Raw genomic sequence first — 26,291 nt, forward strand, 5'->3', positions numbered from 1 at the left:
TCCATTCAACTTGAATAGTCTCTTCATAAGATGCTGGCTAAATACCTTGTGGGTGTTACCCAAAACCAAACACATTTGAAATAGAGGTACATAGTTAATATTCATAACTTGAGATACAAAAATGATACATGCATAAAAATGGCAAAATCATATTCAGCAAATAACTTTTCCATAGACATCTTCCATGCCACACTTTGTACAAGATTTGTTGCAGTTATATAACAGTGGTAGCCAGGACCGCCCAGAGGATTCTGGGGGCCTGGGATCTTCGGTGGCGGGGAGCCCCCGCTTTGGCGGTAATTCGGCGGCAGGGGGGTCCCTCCACTCTGGGACCCGCCGCCGAAGTGCCCCGAAGACCCACGACGGGGCCCCCCCCCGCCGCTGAATTACCGCCGAAGCGGGACCTGCTGCCGAAGCACAACCCGGTCTTCGGCGGTAATTCGGCAGCGGGGGGTCCTTCCACCCTGGAGTGGAAGGACCCCCCGCCGCCGAAGACCCAGAGCGGAAGAAACTCCGGGGACCCAGGCCCCGTGAGAGTTTTCCAGGGCCTCCAGAGCGAGTGAAGGACCCTGCTTCAGGGGCCCCAAAAAACTCTCCTGGGGGCCCTTGTGGGGCCCGGGGCCTCGAGCAAATTGCCCCACTTGCCCACCCCCCGGGCGGCCCTGGTGATAGCAACAGTGATCTACATGGTCATATTTAACCTGATAGCATTACACAGTGTGCTACTAACCACTCCCAAATTGGTATAGTCCTTTTTTTTTGCAGCAGCAAACACCATAAAATAATGTGCAGAAGTTGCTGTGTCTATATGCCTGTGCTTCATATTCTCTTTTTTCCATTATATCATGCCACCAGAAATTAAACTAGTACTGTGTACCTAGTGAGCCCCAGATTAGTCAGGCTCCATGTCTACAATAGTTTGTACCAGGAACTTGGTCTATGAATTAACATTGCAGCAGGTATTCAGTCTGTTCTGAGATTTTGTCAGGGTACAAATTTCTCCATCATATCAGATCTCCACATAAATAAGTTCCTTTCAGGCTCATATGTAAGGTTCACATCTTTGACTAAGTATCTACCTACATATCTAATAAACTACCAATTGGTGACTTCATGTTTCTAGGAAAAACTTTTAATGAGTTCCGGTATCCGATAAGGACTTATCACTGGCCTCCTTATGGTAAAGAAACAAAAGATATCTATTGGATCAAAGGTAGACTATATAGCGATTAATGACACTGCAGTGCCTGTGCAGTCAGTCTGGTCTTCAAGCCCTTAGATATGTGCTGGTTTTATTTAAATCAGAGATATAATAACACAGACATTTCAAAAGGAGTTCGGAAAGATCTAAGCTGATGTAATCTTCTTTGTACCTCCACTAACAGCTGTTCCCAAAAAGCTCACGCTGCTCCTGTTGTTTGAACACTTCAAACAGTTATTTTAGAAGAGAGAATCTAACAACTTTCCAAAATGCTTTGCTGTTCACGCAACTTTTTAGTCCTGCTAAGTACTGATGGAAGCGAATAGGACAATATACTGAGTGGTTCTGAAGAGCTCAGCATCATTTGATCAGTTGACCTTTCTGCTTTGTTCACAGATATTGACGAGTGTGCTGAAGGACGGCATTATTGTCGTGAGAATACCATGTGTGTAAATACACCGGGGTCTTTCATGTGTATATGCAGAACAGGATACATACGAATTGATGATTACTCCTGTACAGGTAGGAGCTGATTATTTATCAAAGGAAAATAACTGATAGTCATATTAATACCCTCAAATACTATTCTAAAATTTGTTCTAGTTAACTTGTTATTTTATATGAAAATTCTATACAACAAAAGAAGCACCAGAATAATTACAGAAGTAGTTTTCAGAAAAGCTAGTGCATATTGCAAGTCATACACATGTTGCATCATTTCCTCAATATAGAAACCAAGACAGCTTGCTGTATTAAATACACACTTCTTATCTTGCATTGGTAGGGAAAAGGGGATTGGATGAGAGAGCCTGACAAGGGAAAAGAGCACTATGGTAATTCTATAGGGCCAGATGGTGCCCAGCTTCCACATAGGACATAATATGGGATACTTTGTGGGTTTTTGCACCCCTAACACAAGGGCAGGGCACAACTGCTGTCCTTGTGTCTCCTGAGTGCAAGGTTTATGGGAGGCTAGCAACAATGTTGGCACTAGTCTCCAAAATATGGAGGGAGGGAGTGGGGAATGGGGCTTTCCCACTAGCCCGCAGAGCTTGCCAGGCACAGAGGTGAGTGGACATTGTGTAGCATGGTGGCTACACTCACCCTGCGCTCCTTAGAGAACTGGGAGTCCCTGTGAAGGAGTCATCCTTTTGGGTGGTGCACCTTCCCTACCACTTCCAACAAAGGACTATGCCTGCAGCCTTTCTGTATCATTATCTAGTATCGGGGGAGGGTAGCCATGTTAGTCTGTAACCACAAAAATAATGAGGAGTCCGGTGGCACCTTAGAGACCAACAGATTTATTTGGGTTTTCGTGGGTAAAAAACCCACTTCGAAAGCTTATGCCCAAATAAATCTGTTAATCTTTAAGGTGCCACCGGACTCCTCATTGTTTTTGTATCATTCTCTGTATCATTATCCACCATCTAAATGGAGCTTGCATGACCTCTCACAGAGCTAAATGTGCTGTGTTAGATGCGTGTTTTTCTTCCTTTTGGGATTCTCCTATATCAGGGTGTCCACAACTGCACTCCCAGGGCAGCACTCTGTTCCCCTTTGTGCCACTGGAGTGCAGGATCTGCCACCTCTCTACAACTTCCACTCTGGCTCTGTGCCACTATCTTCCTCTCGGAATAGACTCAGCCCCATGTGGGCTTCCTCCAGTACAACTCTGGTCTCACCTTCTTCTGTTCTATTAAAAACCAATTTTGGGTATAAAATGATCATTTAAAATCTAATAAAGCAACATTTTAAAAGGGATTACTTCTCCCAGCCATGCTGACTGCTGCAGCTCCTGGGAGGGGCCTGTTAATTTCCACATTAGACAGATAGGGCAGATGCTATTCAAAGGTGTGGGACATTCATTTGGTGGAGAAAAATGTGTGTGGGAAAAAATGATATTTTATTTCACCTGTGGAATCCATTTGTTCTTTATGCAAAAGAAAATATTTGTGCTGTAAACCTTCTTGGAGTTCATTTGCTCTAGATTGATATAGCCTGTAAATGGAAGTTAGTGTTTGAAATGAATGTATCTAGTACACTGGTCTCTTTAATTTATTCTGTCCCTGAAGTCACCCTTGTAAGTTCATGCATATAGAGTGTTGAAACCTGAGAATATCTTGCAGCTAGGATTCTCTGTGTGCCCCAGATTTGCTGAAATGCATAGCTGTAAAATATAATTTAAAAAACCTGGAAGCCTCTACCAAATTTTAAAACTGGCTAGAAGTTCACTAGACATTGCCTTTCTCAGCATCTCCAAACCAAGCTCTGTCCCACATCTTGAAATAAGTATAATAGAATTTCTAATGGAATCAACCACAGTTTTTGAAATAACAAGATTAATTATTTCCTCTCTCCATCCCTCTCCCACCCCACTCTGCACTTTCTGCCCATCCTGATCAAAGAAGGAAATTCCAGAACAGGAGGAAGTGGATTGAACAGGGCTCCCCAGACATCTCTAGGTTGAGAGGAACCTTAGCTATTGTGACTGCTTGTGACACACCCGTGTCTGAACAGCAGTGCAGCTTGCAATGTTTTGGAAATATTTCCTAAAAGCACCCACCCTGGGACAAGAGGTTCTTCTAGAGTGAATTTGCCTCACTGGATATGTTTGTTTGATGCTGTGATATTACCCTGAGAAGGCAGTGTCTCTTGACAGTGAAATTTCTACTAATGACAACTAGAGAAGCTATTAGGAATACATTCTATGGAGGTACTATGTTCTTCTAGTCTTTCAATTACTTCTGAGCATTTCCAATGCAACCATTAGTAGTTAATTGAAATATGGAGAACTATGAGGCTCCTCCATTGCATTTCAATCAACTATGAGGTATTCTAAACGTGAATGATTGAAAAGATAATTATTTAAAAAAAATCTGTGTGATACATAGATTACTTTTTAAGTCAACTGCTTTGATCCGTAAAAAGCACTTTATGCTTTTATTAGCCTGTATTCCTGACACAGAAAGCATTTTCACTACAGCAATTTGTTTAAGCAGGTAGAAGGACCATTAATCTACATATGAGATTGCTGTAGCCTTACCATGGTGATGGGAGCACGAATTTATCTCTGCAGTGGGTTTGCCATATATTCCTTTAATAATGTGCTTCAGATACTAACTTTTAATTTTTGAGTCATTCACGTGAACTGCTTCCCCCAGTTATAAACCTGATAGGTGTTATGAACATAAATAATGAAGGTACGTCATCATTACTTTAACATGTTCTTTGCGGAGATTTTCCTTGATATCCACTGTTAAGGTACTTAACATTGACTGCCTTGAAGAAATTCATTGTGTTCTAAGAACCTATGGGAGTTCTAAATAGCAAAAACACTGGTTCAGGATATGTTCCAGCAAGATGTGTTTAATACAGCGGTGCTGAATAATGCTGGGAGAGAGCTAGCACTTGCTGAAAAGAAATAATAATGTGATGTTCTGTAAACAGTCCAATAGATTTAGTCTGGGTTATTATGTTTAGATACAGCAGACTCTTCAGAAACACCATTTCCCCCATAGCAGGCAGTAATACTTTTTAAATGTGCAATTTACAGAAAAACCCATTATACTTCCATGTATTGTGTTCTATATTTTAAAGAGAACTTTAATGGCATTTAGCCAGTCAAATGATGTTTAGATTTTGAGAAAGAAAATGTTTATAAAAACAAAAATTTGTTTACAGTAGAAAAGCACAGAAGTGGTCACAGTCACAGTCTTAAAAATAAGCTCTTTTCACTCCTGGTAAGTACATCACTGTCATCTGCCCATTATGATTGTGAAGAGGAGCAAGTCAAAGATTTCACCTTTGAGCACCCAGACAATTTCCAACTGCTCTAAGTGCAGCAGCTCTCATGGTTAGTGTAACTATAAGGTTATGGTCTGAACAAGATAGTTCACTGCATCATGAAATAATTTTGAATGGGATCTGTTTTTTTTCTTGTGCTGCTAGTGGTTCTTGAGGTAAAAAAGGGCAGCCAAGATTTGCTATTCCGACAGAAAAGAAATGTGGGGAAAAAGAAAAGTATTCATTACAGAGCGGAGAACCTGATTTACATGTAATCACCATTTTTTAAAGAACCCGTTAAGACTATAGTATTTAACTTGCTGTGTTTATGGGAATAAGGCCAAGCATATTAACTGAAGAATTTTCAACTTTTCCTTATTTTAATTTCACCCTAAGAACCAGCCTTGTATCAGGGTTAGTGAATCTCTAGTACCTTGCAGTGTGAGTACAGAGACCTTGCATTTGCCGGTACAGATGAGTGGGAAGTGGGAAAGATGAACTGTAAATGGAATTGCAATTTTAATATTAATTTAGACATTGCTACTAAAAGTATTTTTACAATCTATTAAGATCAGCTGGACTTTATTATACATGATCCATTTCCTGCAATTACTGCAGTGGGCAGGTGTTGGTGGATCTCAGTCCTCTGCATTGTGACAAGTCATGGTCACGTTTCTTCTTAAAGGTAGCTGAAAGCATCAGTGAGGTTAATCTGAACTTAAAGATTGTTCTAAACTGTATTGGCGACCAACAGCTGTACCAACTGCCAACATGTTCCAGCAGCCAAAGATTGCCTTGGAATCTGGGTATCCTGGTCACAATCCCCTTTCCTATGTAGTGCCAGGTTTAGGGAAGCTTGGTGTTGCTAGAGTTATGCAACCAAAGATCTGGCCGTAGGATTGCCAACTTTCTAATAGCAGAAAACCGAACACCCTTGCCCCGCCCCTGCCCCCTTCCCCAACCCTTCCCCAAGGCCCGCTCCTTCTCCAAGGCCCCACCCCTGCTCACTCCATTCCCCCTTCCTTGCTTTCTCCCCCCCACCCTTGCTCACTTGCTCATTTTCACTGGGTTAGGGCAGGGGTTGGGGTGTGTGTGGGGGGGGTGAGGGCTCTGGCTGGGGTGTGGTCTCTGGGGTGGGGCTAGGGATGAGGGGTTTGAGGTGCAGGTGGGGACTTTGGGCAAGGCAAGGGTTGGGGTGCAGGAGGGGATGTGGGCTCCAGGAGGGAGTTTGGGTGTGGGAGGGGGCTCAGGGCTGGGGCAGGGATTTGGGGTGCAGGAGGAGGTAAGGGGTGCAGGCTCTGGGCAGTGCTTACCTCAGGCGGCTCCCAGGAAGCAGGCAGCATGTCTGGCTTCTAGGCAGAGGCGCAGCCATGGGGCTCCATGCACTGCCTCCACCCCCTCTGCTCCCATTGGCCACCATTCCTGGCCAATGGGAGCTATGGAGCCGGAGCTTGGGGCAGAGGCAATGCGTGGAGTGCCCATGGCCACCCCTGCACTGGAGGGATGTGCTGGCTGCTTCTCAGGAGCCAGGCGGAGCTGGGCACAGAACCTGCCAGCCCCGCACCAGCCGGACTTCTAACGGCCCGGTCAGTGGTGCTGACCAGAGTCACTAGGGTCCCTTTTTGACCAGGTGTTCCGGTTGAAAACCAGACACCTGGCAACCCTATCCTAAGGTTACAAGAGTAAACAGTTTGGTTATATTATATGTAATCCTGTCCTGGCTTCTCAATGCTTGTGCTTATAGCAAGTGTAATAAGCATTCTTTGCACTAGTGCACTTTTTGTTGGATTTACCATGCTGTACAACTGAATCAGGTATTTGGCTCTACTTTACTTTCTTCAGTAGCTAACGCTTTAGTCATGTCTCCATTCATGCTGTGGGAGATGCTTGGTGCTTGCTGAAGCACCTCTGAAACTGATAAAGAAAACAAAGAAGTGAAGGGCAGACATTTCAGAATGTTAGGAATATGGGAAATAAGCAGCAACTGACCCCCCCGCAACCTCACTTCGGGTTCCTAAATGTAAACTTCGACAAGTGTATTGCAACTTTCACCATCTATTGTAGCACTGTGTGAGCAAATGCACTTGTGGCATTTCATTATATAATGATGATTGATAATTTTGGTTATATAAAAACTGACTTGTGTCTATGTAATAGCTTACTTACTGTGAGTTGAACTCAAAACTGTTTGTGGCACATAATTAGGAACGTTAGTAAACTATATGGAAGAAAACATTCCACAGTTTGACATTAATATGTCATTATTTGCACATGGTGGCTGCAACAGAGGTATGAATCTTGATGATAAAATGAATAAGTTATCTCAGTTCCATTTGATAACAGACTAATATAAAATGTTGTACTTGCTCCACTCTGAAACTTACATGCACACACACACACAACTCAGCAGTCATTGCTCATAACAGAACAGGTGCATAGAAGCAAGGAGACTGAATTTATTTTTTCTTAGATGAAAAGCCTAAAAAGAAATCTGTACTATCTGTCTCTGTCAGAGTCCTATGCACAAAAGAAACAATTTAGCTATAACAGTCTCCAAAGCAACCAAAATCTCTTCATGGCATATTTATGGAAATGTTACGTTATATCTGTATCCATTTTGATTTTCACAACAGGAGAGGTAGTGAACGCATACATGTAAGATTTTTGTTGTTTGCAGTTGTCTTAGTAGTGAGTTTTATATAGATTGGATCATCAAAAAACATATTCACCCCAGAATCTATTGCTCAGGGACTATTTTTCTATTCAGAGACTAAGTTTGCAAGTCCCTGTGCAGTTTGGATGGGAGATGAGTGCTGATCTTCACCCAAATGCTCAAGAGGTTCACAAAAAGCAAATGCAAGACATAAAAAATGTGTCCCATCCTTAGCGTATTGAGCAAGTACCTGTGCTTTCACATGGCTGGACAGGACCCAAAAGATACTATGTTGGGGGGCAGAGAAAATGTATGGAGTTATCCTATTTTCTAATGGAGAAAATCTATGAGAGTTATCCTAATCCCATGACTAACAATCCTTGTGAGTAGGTACATTGAGCTCATTGGGACTGCACATGTGTAACATTAGTTGCATAAATATTAGTAAAATTGGTGCCTGTTTTCATAACCTTTTGCTAAGCATCTTCCAGAGAAATTTGTCTTCTTTTTCTGTTTTAACTTGGTCAGGTGGCACTTGAATTTTGGGTGCAACTTTCATTTTTACAAGGAAAAAATTTGGAGGCCAAATGAAATGGCAAAATAGGCTAACACATGCTAAGAGGCTACGTGAACATTATTATGTGTTATCAGTAAGTACTATCATGCCTCTCTTCCTCTGACCCACTTTTTTCAGTCTTTCAAGAAACTAGTGAAAAATTGTATATAAAATTATCCTTCAAGTGCCAACTTTTGATGCAAGATAGTTTTGAGTAGGCTATGTACTGCAATTGTTTTTCTAATACATGAAACTTCATTGTAAAGAGCTCCTCTAAACAGTATTCAGAGTGTGTCTTCCAACAAATATTGAACATTATTATGTAAAAGGAATGAATTACTCCTTAAAGTCTCTGTGATGATGAGTTTTCTGACCTATTAACAATTGCATACTGTAGTGAAGTGAGACTCAGTGGTGCAGGGCCTCCTGCTGGTTGTCTTGGGAATTAGCTCTTCTACTGCCAGTCGTCATCTAGTCCCTGTTCACTGGGGCAGACTGCAGTGTAATGGCCACTCATCATTGACAAGGGGGGTTTGGACCTGCTGCCTTTCCTGTAGCCTAGTACCTCTCCAGGCCTTCCTATCAGGCCGCAGCCTGGGAGGTCATCAGGCCTGATCTCCTCAGCTCAGCCTGCCCATTCCCAGCACTGCTCTGTCCATGGTACCCTTTGTTCCTTCAGGCAGTTAGGTCCATCTCTCTCCAAAGCTAGAAAGAGACTGACTGACTGCCTTCTGGCCCTGCAGCCCTTTTATAGGGCCCAGCCTGGCCCTGATTGGCTGCCTCTCAGCCTTTTCTGATTCGCTCTCAGCCCCAGTCCTCTCCAAGGGCTGGCTTTTAACCGTTGCTGAGCCAAAGCGGGGTAACTGCCCTGCTACACATACTTTTTTATGTGTAGATATGCTCAGCAGATGATAGAATTCTCCACTTCAAAAATATTGTTTTTAAACTCTTTTGCAAAGATTCCCATTTATGTTAACAGAAACTTGATGCAGCAAATGCAAAATATTTTAACTAGACATTATATCCCTGAAGAAATCAGTATTTTGGAAATTACCTATTCAGAAAATGTTTAATGTGGCTGCCAAAAACAAGGCTCAGAGGTGATTAAATGGTCAGATTCTGCCATTTCAGTGGGCATTATGAGTGAGGGTAGCCAAATCTGGCACTAAATAAAGTAAAGGGATGGCCCTCACATATTCAAGGAATGAACGTGGTAGATCTTCAATTATTTTATAGGATCTCAGCCATACAGGACCTGATCCAAAGTGTACTGAAGTCAATGGAAGGTCTATCATTTATTTGAATGGGCTTTGGATCAGACCTATACAGCATGTGAGTCATGTACATGGCTCAAAGTTCTCTGCAATTTTGGAAGCTATGCATATTTGTTAAATTAAATTAAACCACAAATCTGTTGGCAAATTGGAAGGAATTCTGATAACAGCAATAAAATAATTGAGGATCTGGAGAGATTGACTTGACATATGGGAAAGATTTAAAGAGAGAAATTTTCATAGTGTAACTTGTCTACATGCTGATAAGAATGTGCGGAAAGCTGAGACTGTGATAACAGTCAATTATACTAATTCATAATTATTTGAAGAATGAAAACAGCAAGGTAGGGGAAAGGCCTGTAATACTCCACCAAAACATATTGTATATCTTGGACCTTATTTTAGTGCATATCCCTCACCCTCTTTGCTCCACCAAGGATGCCAGCCTCAATGCTTGTTTATCTCCTACTCCCACTCCTGTCTTGGGCCTAGATCCACAAAGGGACACACAGGCACCTAAGTCCCAATTTTAGGCACCATTGCTCGGTGCCACCTAACCCTGTAGGTGCTGATCCTTACTCAGCAGGTACATTTTTCTGTAAAAGTTCCTTAGGCACCTTTATTTCTGCCTCCAGGCATGTGCACTGCTGTCTCCCTGTAGTTGTCCAGACGCCTCACTCGCCGAAGCCCCAGCGTGATCCACAAACCAAGGGAAGATAGGCGTTTGTCCACTAACTTGCCTGTGAGGCCAATTCCAGTAGGTGTGTTCAGAACATGCCTACCATATTGGGCCCCATTCAAAACTGGCCAGAGGATATTCTGGTGTGGGTCTCCCTCAGTGTCTCCTGTTGAAGCTGTTCCATCTTGGGTAAATACTTACATAGTCATTGGACCAGAGAGAAAGAGTAAGAATGACTCTATAGCCTAATGGTTAGAGTACCCGCCTCAGAGGTGGAAGACCTATGGTCCAGGCCCCTGCTCCAGTGACTCCTTAATTATGTATCTGAACTGGAACAGAAGAGATTGTGGGAGACCCACATCAGAGTATCCCATTGCTCAGTGGTTAAAGCCATCTCCTGAGAAGTGGGAGATACCTGTTCAAATCCTTTCTCTCCATCAGGTAGAAGTTGAACCTGGGTCTCAGGTATGTATCCTAACCACTGGACTAATAGTTATAAGGTGAGCATCACCTCCCACTCCTCTGGCCATTTTGTGTGGAGTTAGGCAGGCTCAAGAAACAACTTACTCCATTAACTCCAGGAGAGGACTTCCTAACTGTGGGTCACAGTCAGAGATAGGCATCTTCTTGCAGCCCAGAGCTGAGCAGAGGGTTGCCAGGCATCCGGTTTTGAATGCCTGTTTGAATGTAATCGCTTGGATTTGGATGGAGCTGTCTGCTGCTTTGGTTTTTGAGTAATATCATGAGAATACAATAACAAAGTCGACTCTGTTTGGGTTTCAGCTTGTATCGTTTGACAATCTTCTGGAACTGTTGGGAAAGTACTTCAGGCTACTATTTCTATGTTGGACATGTGCCCACATTGGTTCATTAAGGCCAGCAGAGAGACATTATTCCTACTGCTAATGGAGATTGTCAGTCTCAAAGAGGCCCTGTGAAGCCCTACTTAGGGAATAATATGTTGATTGACCTATGTCTAATCTCCATTTCCAGCAAAGGTTATTGAGAAGGTTGTAAAGAAACAACTCAGGAATTTTCATATTTAATTTGTCCAAGTGAATTTGGATATGGGAGATAAATTGAGCAATGATTGGGAAATGATCCTCTCCAAGTAGTGGAGGATGATTATTTGTCCATGCCATTTCTTTTAGAACATGCCTTGTTGATAATGGTTGTAGTTCCTCATGGAAGTGAACGGAGTTAAACTTTAGTGGCTCCAGTCTCTTTTAGAAAGGAGGTCTTAGATAGTAGTTTTTTGGCATTTGTTTTTCTGCCCCAAAGTTTCTGTCTTGTCTCCCCTCCTAGTTTTATAATATATAAGAGGCCTCTGGGACAGTTCATAAGAAAATATAGCTCTGGTGATGACACCTGTCTTTACGTGTGTGTGTGTCTCTCTCTCTCTGTTTCTTCTCCCCAACGGATGTGGTGGGAACAAATAAGCCAGTGGCTGGAACAGTTTGGATGATGAATAGCTGTGACCTCATTAAGATAAAATGGAGCTAGTATTGGATGACTGGAAAAAAGAGCACCCCTGATGGAGTACTTTTCACCATCTGCTTCTAGAGAGACAAATGTAGCTATTTCTTTTGGATGTGGCTCTTGCTACCTTTATCTATGTTTTGTCACTTTGGAGTTAGATAACTATGATACTGCTCAGGAACTGAAGCTGATGCATAACACAGCTGTCCATGGGCTTCCATGTAGAGTTCAAGGTGTTGCTTTTGACTTGAGTTGCTAAATGGGTTGAGACATTACAGCCTGAGAGATGATCTCTTTCCCTGTGCCATTCGGCAGCAGGTGCATTCAATAATGGTGCTCAAGCTCAAGTTTTCCTTGGCTTACTTGTGAGAAAGCTGACAGCAAGGTGTGCATTCTTGGTTCCACTGAGCTCAGATCAGTTAAACTTCCAGAAATGCTGCAAAGCCCATCTTTTCTCCCAGGTATTCAAGAAGAAGGTGTATTAAGGGTTCTGGGATGTGACTGAGAGATTTATTTGAATGTGAGTGGTTTAAGTGTGTTGTGTTTTGTTAGTTCTTCTTTGGTGGTCCCTATATGTATTCCAGTCATGGGGATGCGCATGTGTGCTATGTGCCAGAGTCAGAAGGTTTCCCTACCAGTGTCCGTTGACCCCACAATGCAATATGCATCTCCTCATGCTCTCAGATGAGGTTATAAAAGGCTGTGTGGGTTGCCACCTCTCCAGTTCCCTCTTAGCACTGCATGGCCCAAGTTGGAATCACTGTTCCTTCGTGCTCTTGGTCTTTTGACTAAGAGAGTAATCTAGTCAATTTCTTCCTAGCTCTTATCTGTTGTTTTTGTGTAGATAGTTATATATAACTGTTAGTTCTTCGCTGGCTACCAAGAGTTTACCCCTTTTGGGGTCCATTCCCTCCCGCCCCAAGGGACCATGCCACACGTTCTGGGGTTTAAAAACTGTGTTTCATGCCCACACTCATTCTTGATGAGCAACGATCACCGGCGCTGCCTGTATTGCCTCAGGGAAGCTCATATTGCTGCTCATTGTGCAATCTGTAAATCTTTCCCACCCTGGATTCAGAGGTGCAAGAACTTTCCCTCAGGAAATATCTCATGGAGGAAGCCATGAGACCACGTGCCCACTTGGATCCGGGAACTGGCGGTGCAGCATCCATCACCGGCAGTGAACGCTCCTCCCAGCACTTTTCATGCCTCAGATCTGGCAGTCCCGGACACGCCCAGGCATGAAAGTAGGAAGCACTTGTATAGGCATAGAAGCAAGTCCCTGTCGAGGACTGCTTCTAAGGGCAGTGTATCTTTCCCAAGCAAGGCCAGGTCGGGTGAGATATTGTGCGCTGACACTGCCACACTGGTGCCCAAGCTTCCCCACTTACAGGATAAAGTGAAATGAAAAAGTGATCCGGCGGTGTTACCGGTAGCACCAGTACCTGTCTGTGTGGAGCCGTCCCCTGAACACACAGCTCCCATCCCATCACCACCTTTGCGCCTTTCGGTCCAGCCAGACGTGTGGACTCCACCTCAGTCTTCAGGCATCTCCAAGGGCACTCTCCGACTCCTGGCTGCTTGGAGCCCCTTCTGTGAATGGAGGAACTGGAGCTGCCCTACTCACCCTCACTGCTGCTCTTCAGACCATCCCTTGCCCGTGAAGTCCCCACTCCAGTGGACAAACTGCTCCTGCAGGAGAGGCCTATGCTGACTCTGCAGTGTGGTCCGCTCATTCCGCCAGCTTTGACGGAGGGATTTTCGGACTTGGACAAACTTTCTGAGCTGGAGCCGACCTTCTCCCCCATGTCTAGGCACAGCTCAGACTCCCATCCATGACCGTCATATCCTCTGGCTTACAACCTGGCATCGCTGGTGTGGGACTGGTACCCCTGCAGCCTGCTGCACACCATGCCTTCACTCCTTGGCCACACTGAGCACTCTGGGATCCATGTCACTTTCAGTACCCACACTCCCAAGCTTCATACTACTCTGCCCCTGCTTGTCCACAGACACTGACGGCTCCAAGGAAGAGGCAGAGGTGGAGTCGGTACCACCGGTTCCCACAGCCACTTTCTTCTCACTGGATGAGGTGCTCATTCGTCCCTCCCTATCACCCCCAGACGATCACAGGCAATATCAAAACCTATTACAGATGGTGGCAGCAGACCTGGGCATACGACTGGAGGAGGTTCGGGACTAGCAGCACCAGCTCCTGGACATACTTCAGCCTCAGAGACTGTCCAGGGTGGTGTTCCCAATTAATGATGCTATCCTTCAGCCCGCATGGGCAGCATGGCACACCCCTGCCTTCTGTACCCCCACACTGAAACATGTGGACCATCATTACTTCATACCAGCTAAGGGAGCAGACTTCCTTTTTCCCACCCCCCCCCAGCTCTCTGGTGGTGCACACGGTGGTGGAATGGGTACGCCAGCACACTCAAAAGTCCATCTCTCCAGACTGGGTGGCCAAATGCTTAGACCTTTTTGGGAGGAAGGTCTACTCCTCACTGGTATTGCAATTTTGCATCACCAATTACCAGGTGCTGCTAGCCAAATACGTCTTTAATAACTATGCTAGGTTAGCAGAGTTCAGAGACAAGCTACCACCAGACCAGCAACAGCAATTCCAAGTACTGTTGGAGGAAGGGTGACTCGTTGCCAAGTCATGGCTCTAAGTGGCAGTAGACATAGTTGACACATTCTCACACTCCCTCGCGACAGGCATTGTCATGCAGCATGACTCCTGGCTGCAGTCCTTAGGCTTTCCTCGAGAGGTCCAAACAACTATAGAGGACCTCCCCTTAGAGGACAAGTTATTTTACTGTAAGACTGACGAGTCCCTTCACGTGTTGAAGGACTCTAGAGCCACATTGTGATCCCTGGGGATCTATACCCTGGCCCCAAGTCATAAGCAGCAGTGTCAGCAATTCTGCTCCCAGCCGTATGTACCCTAGCCTAACCCCCATGTAGGTGACATCGGTTCCAATGACAATAACCGAGGGCCTCTGCCACTGCCACCACCTTGATCCTCACCCAACAGCCTCCCAAGGCACATTTTTAATGTGTTGATTGAGGTCTGCGAACCCTCCCTGTTGCCACCTGTGGCCCCCCCATGTCATCTTTGGGGACTGTCTTGCCCTATTCACCCACAATTAGGGCAAGATCATCACAGACCATTGGGTACTGGAGATCATCTATCATGGATATGCCATAGAATTCTTTCTTTCCCCTCACACTGACCCCCCTCCCCGGATGGCTCCAGGGGACCTTCCCATACATGCCTTCTCCAACAAGAGATAGATGCTGTACTTGCAAAGGGCACCATAGAGCACGTGACACTACCTATGTGGGGAGAGGCTTCTATTCCCCATACTACCTCATATCCAAGAAGGGTGGAGTGCACTGCTGCATCCTTGATCTTTGCCTACTCAACACCTTTTATCAAAAAGTCCAAGTTCCATATGATGACACTGGCATCTATTATCCCCTTCCTCCTTCATGGGGCCTGGTTCACAGCTCTTGACATGAAGGATGCCTACTTCTACATCAACATTCACTCCTCTCACTGGAAAGTTCTCTGTAGGGCCACACCACTACCAATTCAGAGTCCTTCCCTTCGGTATCATGACAGCTCCACGAGTCTTCCCATAGGTCTTCACAGTCACAGCAGCACACATGCGCCACCTTAGCTTCTCGGTGTACCCATACCCGGATGACTGGCTCCTTGTTGCACTTACCTAACAAGAGCTTACCTCTGCCATCCTCACCCTTCTCACTCTTGTGACCTCTCTGGGTGTCTGCATCAATGAGGAGAAGTCAGTCCTTGTGTCTACGCAGATGATCAGCTTCATCAGTGCATGGTTCAACTCAGTTGTGGTACAGGTCTTCCTTCTAGCGGACTGCTTTACAATGCTCACAGCCATAGTGACAGACCTATGCCACAACCCTCGCATCACGATCTACCATTGCCTCTCCTGCCTCAGACATATGGTGGCCTGCACCTACGTGACACCACATGCATTTCTACACATTCGTTGCCTCCAATTGTGACTCCTCTCTCTTTACAGACCCCACATGGACCATCTGGAGGCTAGTGTAATTGTCCCCTGAATGGTTCTGGCCTCCCTCACCTGGTGGACTGATATCTCCATGGTTATGGTCGATGCCCACTTTGCCTCCCCCATCCCACAGACTAACATCACAATGGGCACCCCCCTTGCTGGATGGGCCCACCTAGACCATCATACTACCCAAGGTGTCTGGATACCACGAGAGGCCAGAATGCACATAAACATCCTAGAACTGCAGGCAGTTTATTTAGCATGCCAAGCGTTTCTTCTTCTGATCCAATCACAGCATGTTCAGCTACTCTCAGACAATATTGCAGTGGGCGTGTACATCAACAAACTGGCGTCAAGTCTCCATTCCTCTGTTCAAAGTCCACCCTTGGAATTGGTGCATCAAACACCATGTGATGCTCCAAGCCACATATCTCCCAGGCACCCAAAGTTCCCTGGCCGACATGCTCGGGATGACTCCCTACCTCAACCACAAGTGGGAACTCCACAATGCCACGCTCCACTACCTTTTCCACACACAGGGCACCTTGTGATGGGATCTCTTTGCCTCTTGCAAGAACGGCAAGTTATCTCTTTATTGTTCCAGGGAAATCATGGGGAAGGACTTGCAGGGTGATATGCATCTCCTATCCTGGGCGTGTGACCTCTGCTATGCCTTTCCCCCATTCCCCTCCTCCCACAAGTCCTTTGAAAGATTTTTCAGGACCAAGTTACCATAATACTCATAGCCCTGGCCCCGTCAGTTTTGGTTTACTGACCTCCTTAGACTCTTCGCCTGCACACCACTCTGCCTCAGAACATTCCCAGATCTCCTCACTCAAGATCAAGGCAGAGTCCGTCATCCCAGTCCAGGCCCTCTTCACCTCCTGGCTTGTTTTTTGGCTGGGGCTCGAGGGTAGACAAAGCAAACTCCACTCTGGTGCGACACATCCTTAGCCAAAGCAGGAGAGCATCCACCAGGGCCTGCTACTGAGATAAATGGGAACATTTCAGTGCTTGGGCTTGGTGACCTCACCATCAACTGAGTGACATCTCCATACCTATCATCCTCGATTACCTCCTTGAGCTCAAAACATTGGGCCTTGCCCTCAGCTCTATACAGGTCACTGGGCACCTTGGTATTTAGGCGCCCTATTACCACCTGTTTTCTGAAAGGTCTCCTCAATACCTTCCCCCCCAGGACTCAAGCCTACGCCCTCATGAAGCTACCCTTTGAGCCAATGGCAACGTGTTTCCTCTCCCATTTCTCCACAAAAGTGATATTCTTGATTGCCATTACCTCAGCTAGATGGGTCAGCAAACTGGCAGCCAGGATGGCTGACCTGCCCCCTTATGCCATATTCCACAAGGATAAAATTTCCTTATGGCTTCACCCTAAATTCCTCCTGAAAGTGGTGTCAGAGTTCCACCTCAATCAGTGCGTTCACCTCCCTGTCTTCTAACCCAAACCTCATGCCTTCCATGCGGACAGGATCCTTCATTCCCTTGATGTCCATCATGCATTAGCCTTCTACCTCCATAGGACTTGTGTCTTTTGAGCATCCATGATACTCTTTGTAGCCATTGCCGACTGGTGCAAGGGCCAAGCCCCCTCCTCCCAGTGAATCTCCAAATGGGTATCTGGATGCATCCAGGAGTGCTACATGCTATCCAACGTGCCACTGCCTGTATGAGTTACAGCACACTCTACATGAGTGCAAGCATCCAGATCCGCGTGCCTAACAGATATCTCGTTGTAAGACATCTGTCACGCAGCAACATGGTGCTCGGTTCACACCTTCACATCCCACTACGCCATTGCCCAAGGGGTGGCTGAGGATGCTGCAGTGGGCTGTCCCATACTACAGACTGCATTTCCTCTCGAATGCTGGCACACACCTCCACATTGATTACTGCTCGCTACTCACACACGTAGGGAATACATATAGGGACCATCACTCGACGAAGAGGAGGAGGTTATTTACCTGTAACTGGAGGTTCTTTGAGATGTGTGGTCCCTATTTGTGTTCCAATACCTGCCCTCTATCCCATCTGCTGCAGACTGCACAACTCAACAGTAAGAGGGTCCCTGGAGAGGTGTTGACCTGCATGGCCTATTATAACCTTGGCTGGGAGCTCATGGAGATGCACATTGCATGTGCGGGTCAACGGACACTGCTAGGGAAAACCTCCCAGGTCTGGTGCATGGCGTGCATGCACACTCCCACAACTGGAATACAAATCGGGACCACACATCTCAAAGAACCTCCAGTTACAGGTAAGTCACGTCCTCTTATGTATATTCTGGCTGTATATATTAATTGCTTTAAATTAAAGCAATTAAATGGGATCTTATTTTCTCAATTTATAAATAGAAAAAAACCACAAAATTAATTCGCACATGAGAAATGAGGCCAACAGTTTGGGGCCCTGATTCAACATCACACCTCTCCAGTCTTATGCTGGGGTTAATCAGTTGATTTCAGTGGAGCAAAGCTGGTGTAAAACTGGAGTATGACAGGGTTGAATCAGGCTCTCAGACTTGTGTGCCTAAAGTTAGACACTTAAATCCATAGAGGTACATGAACATACACAACATAATCTGAAGTTAATAGGAGGTGCTGGTGCTCAGTACCTTTTGAAAATCAGGCCACTTTTTACTAGATGCCTAAATATGGACACAAGAATCTAACTTTAAACATTCATCGTTGCCATTGACCCATTACAATTATGAAGAGGAACAAGTCAAAAATTATACCTCTGAGAACCAGATAATTTTTAGCTGTTCTAACTGTAGCAGCCCTCCTTGTTAATGGCATATTTGAAAATTTTGGCCTCATTTAATAATAGTAACAAATACTTTAGGTACTTCCCTCCTATGAATGTCATTTCTTTTCTGGGACTGTTTATAAAACTGCCATCTTTTCAAAATGTCTTAATTTTTGTGTTTGTGAGTTGAGCATATTGTCTGCATTTAAATAATAAATGACTAATAATAATAATTGTACAGGGGCAGGGATGACTAAGAGTAATGACATACAACTAAACAAAGGACATAATCAGAGTGAATATGGGGGAAATTTCCTAGCAGAGAGTTCTGCTAGACCACAGAAGCAGTGAAGTGTCATGGCTTGAGTAATTTAATATCAGATTCAGCAAACCACCTGAGAAAATGCAATGGGGAGCAATTCTGCATTGGCAGTGACATGGCCACGATGGACCATCTGTCTCTTCCAGCTCTGATTTCTGTGATTTCTTCCAGAATCAGAAATTATAATAAAAATAATATACAGCCACATGTAATTTATAAACTGTATAAAACCCTATATAATCTAAAACAAGCTAAAATAAGTGAGGGCTGGCTGTGGTTACAGGATTGCTGTTAATAATAAACACTCCAGAAGGCAGCTTACAGGCACAAAGCATTATAATTTGAAACCAATTTGATTCTGGTTTGCTTCACTTGGCACCATTTTTATTGTATTTTATGTTATTTTAATCCACATAAAGAGCTCTAACCTCTTTCAGGATAAATTCTCTCATAATCTGTTGCACAATGTCCACTTTCTAACCCTAAAATAATTCACAAAGCTAGAAGTGGAATGATCCTTCTGAGTGAATATATTTGTTGCTATGCTACTACATTACTAAAATAGCAGCAAAAGTCGGTATTATATACCTGCTAGATCCTCCTCACAGGAGCTTATATTTCTGTTTCATTTGGATTCTCTTGGGTTATCGGTGAGGTTCTTAGTACAGACCTTTTATTTTATTTTATTGGATGTTGCAGGTTCCATTTCCTCCTCGCTATAAACCTTGCTCAGAGCAACTGTGCATCCAGCTAACCAATTATAGCCGGATTTGTTTCTCTGTTTCTTTCACTAACCCACCTGCTCTCCTGACTCTTACCTATTAATTAAGTTGATCTGGAACCCAGATGTTGTCTTGTTTACTGCCACAGCCACCTTTAACACTACCTCAGTCCTCTGAGGACTTTCATCCAGTGTTTGCCAAAGATGCATCCCATAAATCTGCTCATATTAACAAAGTGCTGAGAGGCATAGAAACCTCCAGCTTTGCCTAACTGAAGCAGTGAAAGGAGCTGAGAGCAGCAGCTGAAGCTAGGGAGGATTAATATGGAGGCAGAGAGAGGGTTGGTTTTCTGTATGGCTAACACAGCCAGCATTGTGGAAAGGAGAGGAATAGGTTCAGAAGAAGTTGTTTGAGGAAGGTACTCAAAAGACAACCCTGTTAAAGGACAGTTCTGTTGAAATGTGATTTGGGTTGTTAAGCAGAACATATGACAGGCAGGAATATATGATTTCTTATATTTTGCAAATTGGAAGCTTATCATTTTAAAAGGATTGTCCTTTTAACAGACGTATAAAAGGGTATGATTGGCCAGTGGAATGGCACAGGAGATAACACTGTACATTGAATGGCATGGTAGATGTGTGTTCACTGGTGACCCTAAGATTCTCATTCTTCAGGCTGAATAATTAATGTCTTGCACTTCTTGGGTTGTCTGCAATGGATAGACAAAGAAGGTGCTACTTATCCAGGTATTCTGCAATTCCAGAACAGCCCTATATGCACAGAATCCATATCTTGCCACAGAACTGGATTCCAGAATCCATGCATCAGTGCTTTTCATTTTACATGAAATACATTTCTAGCCTTTGCTATAGCAAAGAAAACCTTCCAACTATGAACCAAGCATCAAAGGACACGTTGCGGCTGCAGACCGTTTGAAGCAATAGTTCTGGAAAGAGTGAGTGCCTCCATTCATCTTAATTCCCCTTTAACTCTGAAACCTATTGATGATCATTATAAATGTCAACATTGTTCAATATTTCTCTAATAGAGTGAGTGCGAATATCCAAATAAGGTACTTATCCCACGCATTCCTGGGTGCTAAAAGCCCCAGCTGTCAAAAACCTCCAGCTTCTGCTTGACAACTTCTACAAAGCTATTATGTGTTGTCGCTACAAAAATATATGGCACATTGCAAATTAAATGTGATGGGGAAGAGTGAAATAAATGGAATATATTAGCAAAATAAACAAGATAAGGAATACTGCACTGATTGCATTATTCATTTTAATATTTAATTCAATGAAATCCTCATCTTAGAATGTAGTTAATGCTGATACAGAGTTTCTAGCTCACTGCACTGGAGTGCTACAGAAACGAGGAGTCTTTGGTGAAGAATTCCAGTCCCGCATGCCACAGAATATATGGGATGCTGTCTGTACTCCTCACTTCATGCCTTTGTGATGTTAACTCAGAAGTAGCTGTGGGAGAGCCAATGAAAAGATAATGAGTTAGTATGATGGTATGAAAGAACAAATTAAAGGCGGGACAAAGGGTGACCCACATTACAGGGTTGTTATGTGGGAGTCATCTCTTGGTCTGGTCAACTTTATAGTTGTTGCTAGGGAAAGGTGAGAGTCCCTTTAAGAAAATCCATGCAGTCAGATGTTTGGAGCCCTTTACCAACATTAAGTGTTTTATTCATAGGACCAGACTTTCTTCTCCACCAAGATCTGTTTGGTGGATCAGAGAAGAGCTGGGTAGATGGTGCATAAGGGAGCCACTTACAGCTACCTGATTCTCCAGCCAGAGCTGCTCTGGCCCCTACAGATCTGGTGTAAGTTAGAGTGGCCTTGGGGCTGCTCTAACTTATGTGAACTGCCATTAGGGACTATAAAACACCTGAAAATTAACAGCGCAAAGTTCCACCTCCCCCCAGTATGCCCTTTCCCTCCCCACATGTTCTCATTATGTTTGGGTTAGGGGCATATGTGAAAGGGAAGCAATTTTAGAATTTCCCAGGCTGCCAGTTAGATTTTAAAGCTGGCATCTAATGAACTAGGTTTGCCAGTATATAATAGAATCCAATAGGATAACCCCCTTTAATTGAGTTCAGAGAGCATTAGCTCACTAGTTGAACACTGGGTTCTTTTCAGGTCAACTTTTAACTTGACCAGTATTTCTCAAATCAGGACACTTGCTTATTCTTAACCGACCAACAATTTATTAATTCTCCCAGAACCACATTAATATATAATCAACAGTTCACCACTCAAATGCAGACACAACCAGTTGTGTGTACCACACATACAATACAGTCTTGCAAGCAGTTATCACAGACTAGAGTTCAGGCTCAGCGGTTATATCAAAGAACAATGCAAATTACCAAGATTTCTTATTACATTTACTTATGATCAACAATTCTAAATTCTTTAGTACCTAACACATTTATCACACTTCCAAGGGTGCACTTGTCTTTATGGCACTTTGAAGAGTGTGGTTACTTCTTTTTGAATAGATTGGTCCAAAAGGTACAAGTTTAGAATATTAAAAGCAATTGCTTAAAACAATTCTTTTCAATCTCTCTTAGGCCAATTTGCTTGTCTTATAAAGGAGTTCTAATTTACAATATGGTTACTTGACGTCTCACTAGAGAGTATAGACTCAGCAAGATAACCAACAGTTATTTATGTTAAAGAACAGAAGGGGAAGTACAATCTTTGAAATGAAATATCACTACTTCTTGTTATCCTCTTAACCCTGAGATAGGGGAGAAACCTTTCCACATGGCTTGTCCAGGCATCAGTTGGATTCTAAAGCTTCTTGTGTTGGAGTCAGTCAAATCTGCTGAGCACATTGTGATCTCAGTTTTATATACCGTAGTTTCAGGGCTCATTAAAAATGGCCACCCGCTGGTTCCTATTGGGCACATCTCAAGAAAGTGCTCAGATTTTAGCTTTCTTCGTTTCACTGTGGCTTCCATTGGTATGTAGTAGATGGTGCTGGTGTCCAACAAATTTCTTCAATTCTTTTCTTATCAGAGGCATTTTAAGTATGATTCATTTCAAGGACTGTATTTCATTATTAGCTGCTACTACAGCTGTCCTCAAACTGTGGGGTGCATCCCCCTAGGGGGTGCAGAGAAGCATTCAGGGGGTCATGGTGGGCTGGGCCAGCCCCCCTCCCGGGGGGTGGTGGACAGGAAGTCCCAACCAGCCCTGCCTCCAGCTCTGCTCCAGCCCTGGCTCCTGGCTTTGCGCCTGACACCGGCCCCAACCTCGGTGCGGCTCTGCACCTGGCTGGGGCCCTGGCTGCCGGCCCCCACCATGGCCTGGCTGCAGCTCCACTCCTGCCACTGCCCCCAGCCATGGCCCCTGGCCATGGCTCGTTCCTGGCCTAGACCCACCCCCCATAGCTGCGGCCCCAGCCTCATCCCCCTAGCCCCTGGCAGCATCTGCGTCACCTCCCTGGAGTTGCAGGCCCCACTTCTAGCCCTGGCTCCAGGAGGGCAGAGGGGTGCAGAGAGAGAGAAGAGGGGGGCACAACCCACAAAAGTTTGGATACCACTTCCCTACTGTCAGTTGGGATCCCCGCTTCTAAGCAATTTCTCTTAATATCCCAAAGTTATACCCTGGTTTATATCTTTTAACATTTCTCCTTCTTTGTGCCAGACAATTCTTATTACTTTTAGAGTGCAACAATTATTTACAATGAAAGCCAAAAGATCCTTATAATTGTCTAAATTTGCAGGACATACTCCAGATAGTCTTTGCTTATACATTAGCATTTCACCAAATTTAGAAATTACAATAGAACAAGAGACATTTTTTCCCATATGGAAGGATGTAGATCTGACTCACAAAGCAAACAAATGGGCAGATGCTGATTTGTGGTGAAAGATTATTCCCTGTATATTCAATTTACAAGGAACACAATATATAGGTTATAGTTTAGGATGAAAACATGCTGAAGTTGGTAAGCAGGGTGTAACTCTTGCTTGGTAACTTGGAGTTCTTTTTAGCTAGGCTGGAGGGAGAAAGAGGATTATACAAAGGCAAATAATGAAAGATTATTGCCTAGGTAATTAACAATACCCTCATTTAGCCATTTTAGTTTCTATAGTTGAGAAGGGGAATGCCAAACCTTGGCTGATCTGTGCGTCCTTACATAAAGTGTCTCACATGATGTTAACCATTTTCTTATTATCTTGGTAGGTGGATCCCATTCTGGGATGAACAGAGGTGGATAGCTTTTCTAATTAGATGAGGGTGAAAAGGAATCATTAGCTATTAATCATTCAAGGAGTATCTGTTCGATATACCTCTTACAGGGGCAGTTAGCAAAGCACTGACAGCATTCTCAGAGGAGCATCTGTTTCCAGAGTCTGGATCCTCTTTGCTTCAACTGCACATTGGGGCCAGAACAGGGAGATGCTCTCACCCATTCTATTGCTTTCTATATTTGGTTGCTTGCTCAAAAATGTATTCCTTTAATTGCTCAGTAACATATTATAAGTACAGATCAAATAATGCTAAATACAGAGAAATTTGTACGGAATTAAACATTACAGCTCATGAATATCAAGCAGTTTCTAAATGATTGATGTTATTACACTGAATGCCCAAGGAAGCTATAATTACTTGCCATTTATTAGACACTGGTACCAACTAACAGCTAGTCACTTACAGTAAGTTGTCTTAGTTCTTTTTATTGCAAGCTTTATTTTAAGAAAATAAAACCTTGTGGAGTTGCTTGCATACAGAGAAATCTATGGCCAGATTCTCCGCCTGGCAGCTTTTGCTAGCATTGCCCAGGGTACTGGACACCCAAAATCTATCTGTAGTAAGGCTGTGGTAATATAAGACACCCAGAATTCCTTCCCTAGCAAGCATCACCCCAAGAGTGCATGGCATTGGCCTGGGATGGGGGCATGACCGAGTAATGCACTGCTTCACTACATTCCTCAGTAGTCTTTCTGTAGAGCCCAACCACAATTTAAGATGGCCACCCTGTGGATCAACCCCTGGGATAGGTGTCAGTGGAAACAATACACTGATTTTTTTCAAGGGTGATTTCCTTCTGGGTTGCAGTGATCCTACTGGTTCAGGAAGAGGAAATCTGCAACTATCTCCCTCAGCTAGCAGGGGGCGAATCGAGTTTGCTGGAAGGAGCTCAGATTTAGGGGCTAAATTATGGCATATTTAATATAGTTTTATTTTTATGGTATAGGCTGTATCCTCTACATCTTTACTGCATCACATAGTGCAATTAAAACTAAGTCTTGCTCAGCTTACAAATACAAAACTCCTATTTACATCAATTTACATTTTTTGAGTGAAGAAAGCCCTTCCAGACTGAAGTTTAAAAAGTGAATAGAAGATTAGAGGTAAGGCAAGATAAGGGAAGAAGATATTGTTCCATTGGAAGTGAAGTGAGAATCAGTTAATCAGGGAGATAAATGAGGTCTCACCCGGGCATGAGGAGTTCCAGGAAAGCCGGCTCTGTCACCAAGCGGAGTATGATATTGTAGAGGAGAAAAACCACGCTAGACCTCTAGATGAGCAGTAATGGGTTTAGGGCAAGACAAGGACCTGGAACCTCAGCTGCAGCTACTACCCACAAAGGAGACAGCTGCTGTTCCCTGATCCTGGGGCTGGTTTTCTACCAACCTGGGCCCTGACCCCATTCAAAGCAGCTTCAAAGCTGCTCTAACCTACGTCCACTAGTTATGGATCCTGGGGCTGGAGACACATTCCCTTCCCCCAGCTCCAGCTTGACAACATCCCCAAAGCATCTACTATGCCGGGGCTATGAGTGGAGGTTGTGGCAGGGTAGGCAGCTGTATTAACCATGTGCCAGTTAGGAATTTCTTCATGCTGGAAGAATCCTCAGGCCAGCAGATCTGCTGGCCTGACATGGGAGAGAATCTAGCCCAACATCCATGAGAGAAGCTGGGGCCAGTCTATGCAGAAGGCAGCTTTTAAACGGAAACAGTCAGGTTGTTGGAGGTTAGGCTGTTATGCATTTTTAAAGCCAGGCAGCAGCTTTCTGCACATATACAATAAAAATAAAAGCTACTACAATTATAGCAGAAACCATAACAAAGTAGCCCAATTTCTGAGGATGGAAGGTGTCTGAATGCAGATAATTTAGCAACCAACATTTTCAGTCTGAGTGTTAGATACTTGCAAGATTATTGATGAAAAATATTTCCTATCTCAAAGTAATAATGCAGTAGTAACGAGAAAAAAAAATAAGAAAAATAACCATCTGCCCCTGGAGACTCACAAAAGGCACTGTACCATTGTTTGATTTTACCCACGCCTGCAGAGACTTTCCCCCTTAGTATTATAATAAAAAAGGCTTCATTTTAATAAAAATGGCTGTAGCTTCCTTCAGAAGATAGGAATCTCTGAATTACTTCTGGGAAGAACATCCATGACTATGGAGGTTTTTTAATTCTTTATCCTTTGACTGTTTTGAACAGCACACTCTGTGTGAGTCCAGTGAAAAAGTGCTCTTGCAGTAACTTGTGACAGTTGTCTATGTACTTTCTTTTGCAACATGTTTATAAGGAGTAAACTTGACCTAAGCTAAATGACAAACTGTTTTTTTACTGTATCTTCACACCACCACCTAGTATTGGATAATATTATTTTTTAATCCTGTTTGGTAGATTAGCCTATCTGTAGGATAAATCTCATCACTAATATTTCCCTCACTAGATCTTCTGGTTGGATAATGTTTGATTCACTTATTTAAATAGATTGCACTTAAATATTGTATCAA

The 26,291-nt window shown here is 43.9% G+C and overlaps 1 protein-coding gene across 2 annotated transcripts in view; it reads left to right on the forward strand.

Moving 5' to 3' along the window:
- NELL2 (neural EGFL like 2) overlaps positions 1-26,291 on the forward strand; it is a 221,853-nt gene that overhangs the window by 128,530 nt on the left and 67,032 nt on the right. For both annotated transcript variants that reach the window (XM_039505120.1, XM_039505129.1), the window contains exon 13: positions 1,598-1,723. In XM_039505120.1, the coding sequence (XP_039361054.1) occupies positions 1,598-1,723 (126 nt within the window). The remainder of the gene's footprint in view (positions 1-1,597; positions 1,724-26,291) is intronic.

The sequence above is a fragment of the Mauremys reevesii genome, linkage group 1 (assembly GCF_016161935.1).
Source record: "Mauremys reevesii isolate NIE-2019 linkage group 1, ASM1616193v1, whole genome shotgun sequence".
NCBI classification, from domain to species: Eukaryota; Metazoa; Chordata; order Testudines; family Geoemydidae; genus Mauremys; species Mauremys reevesii.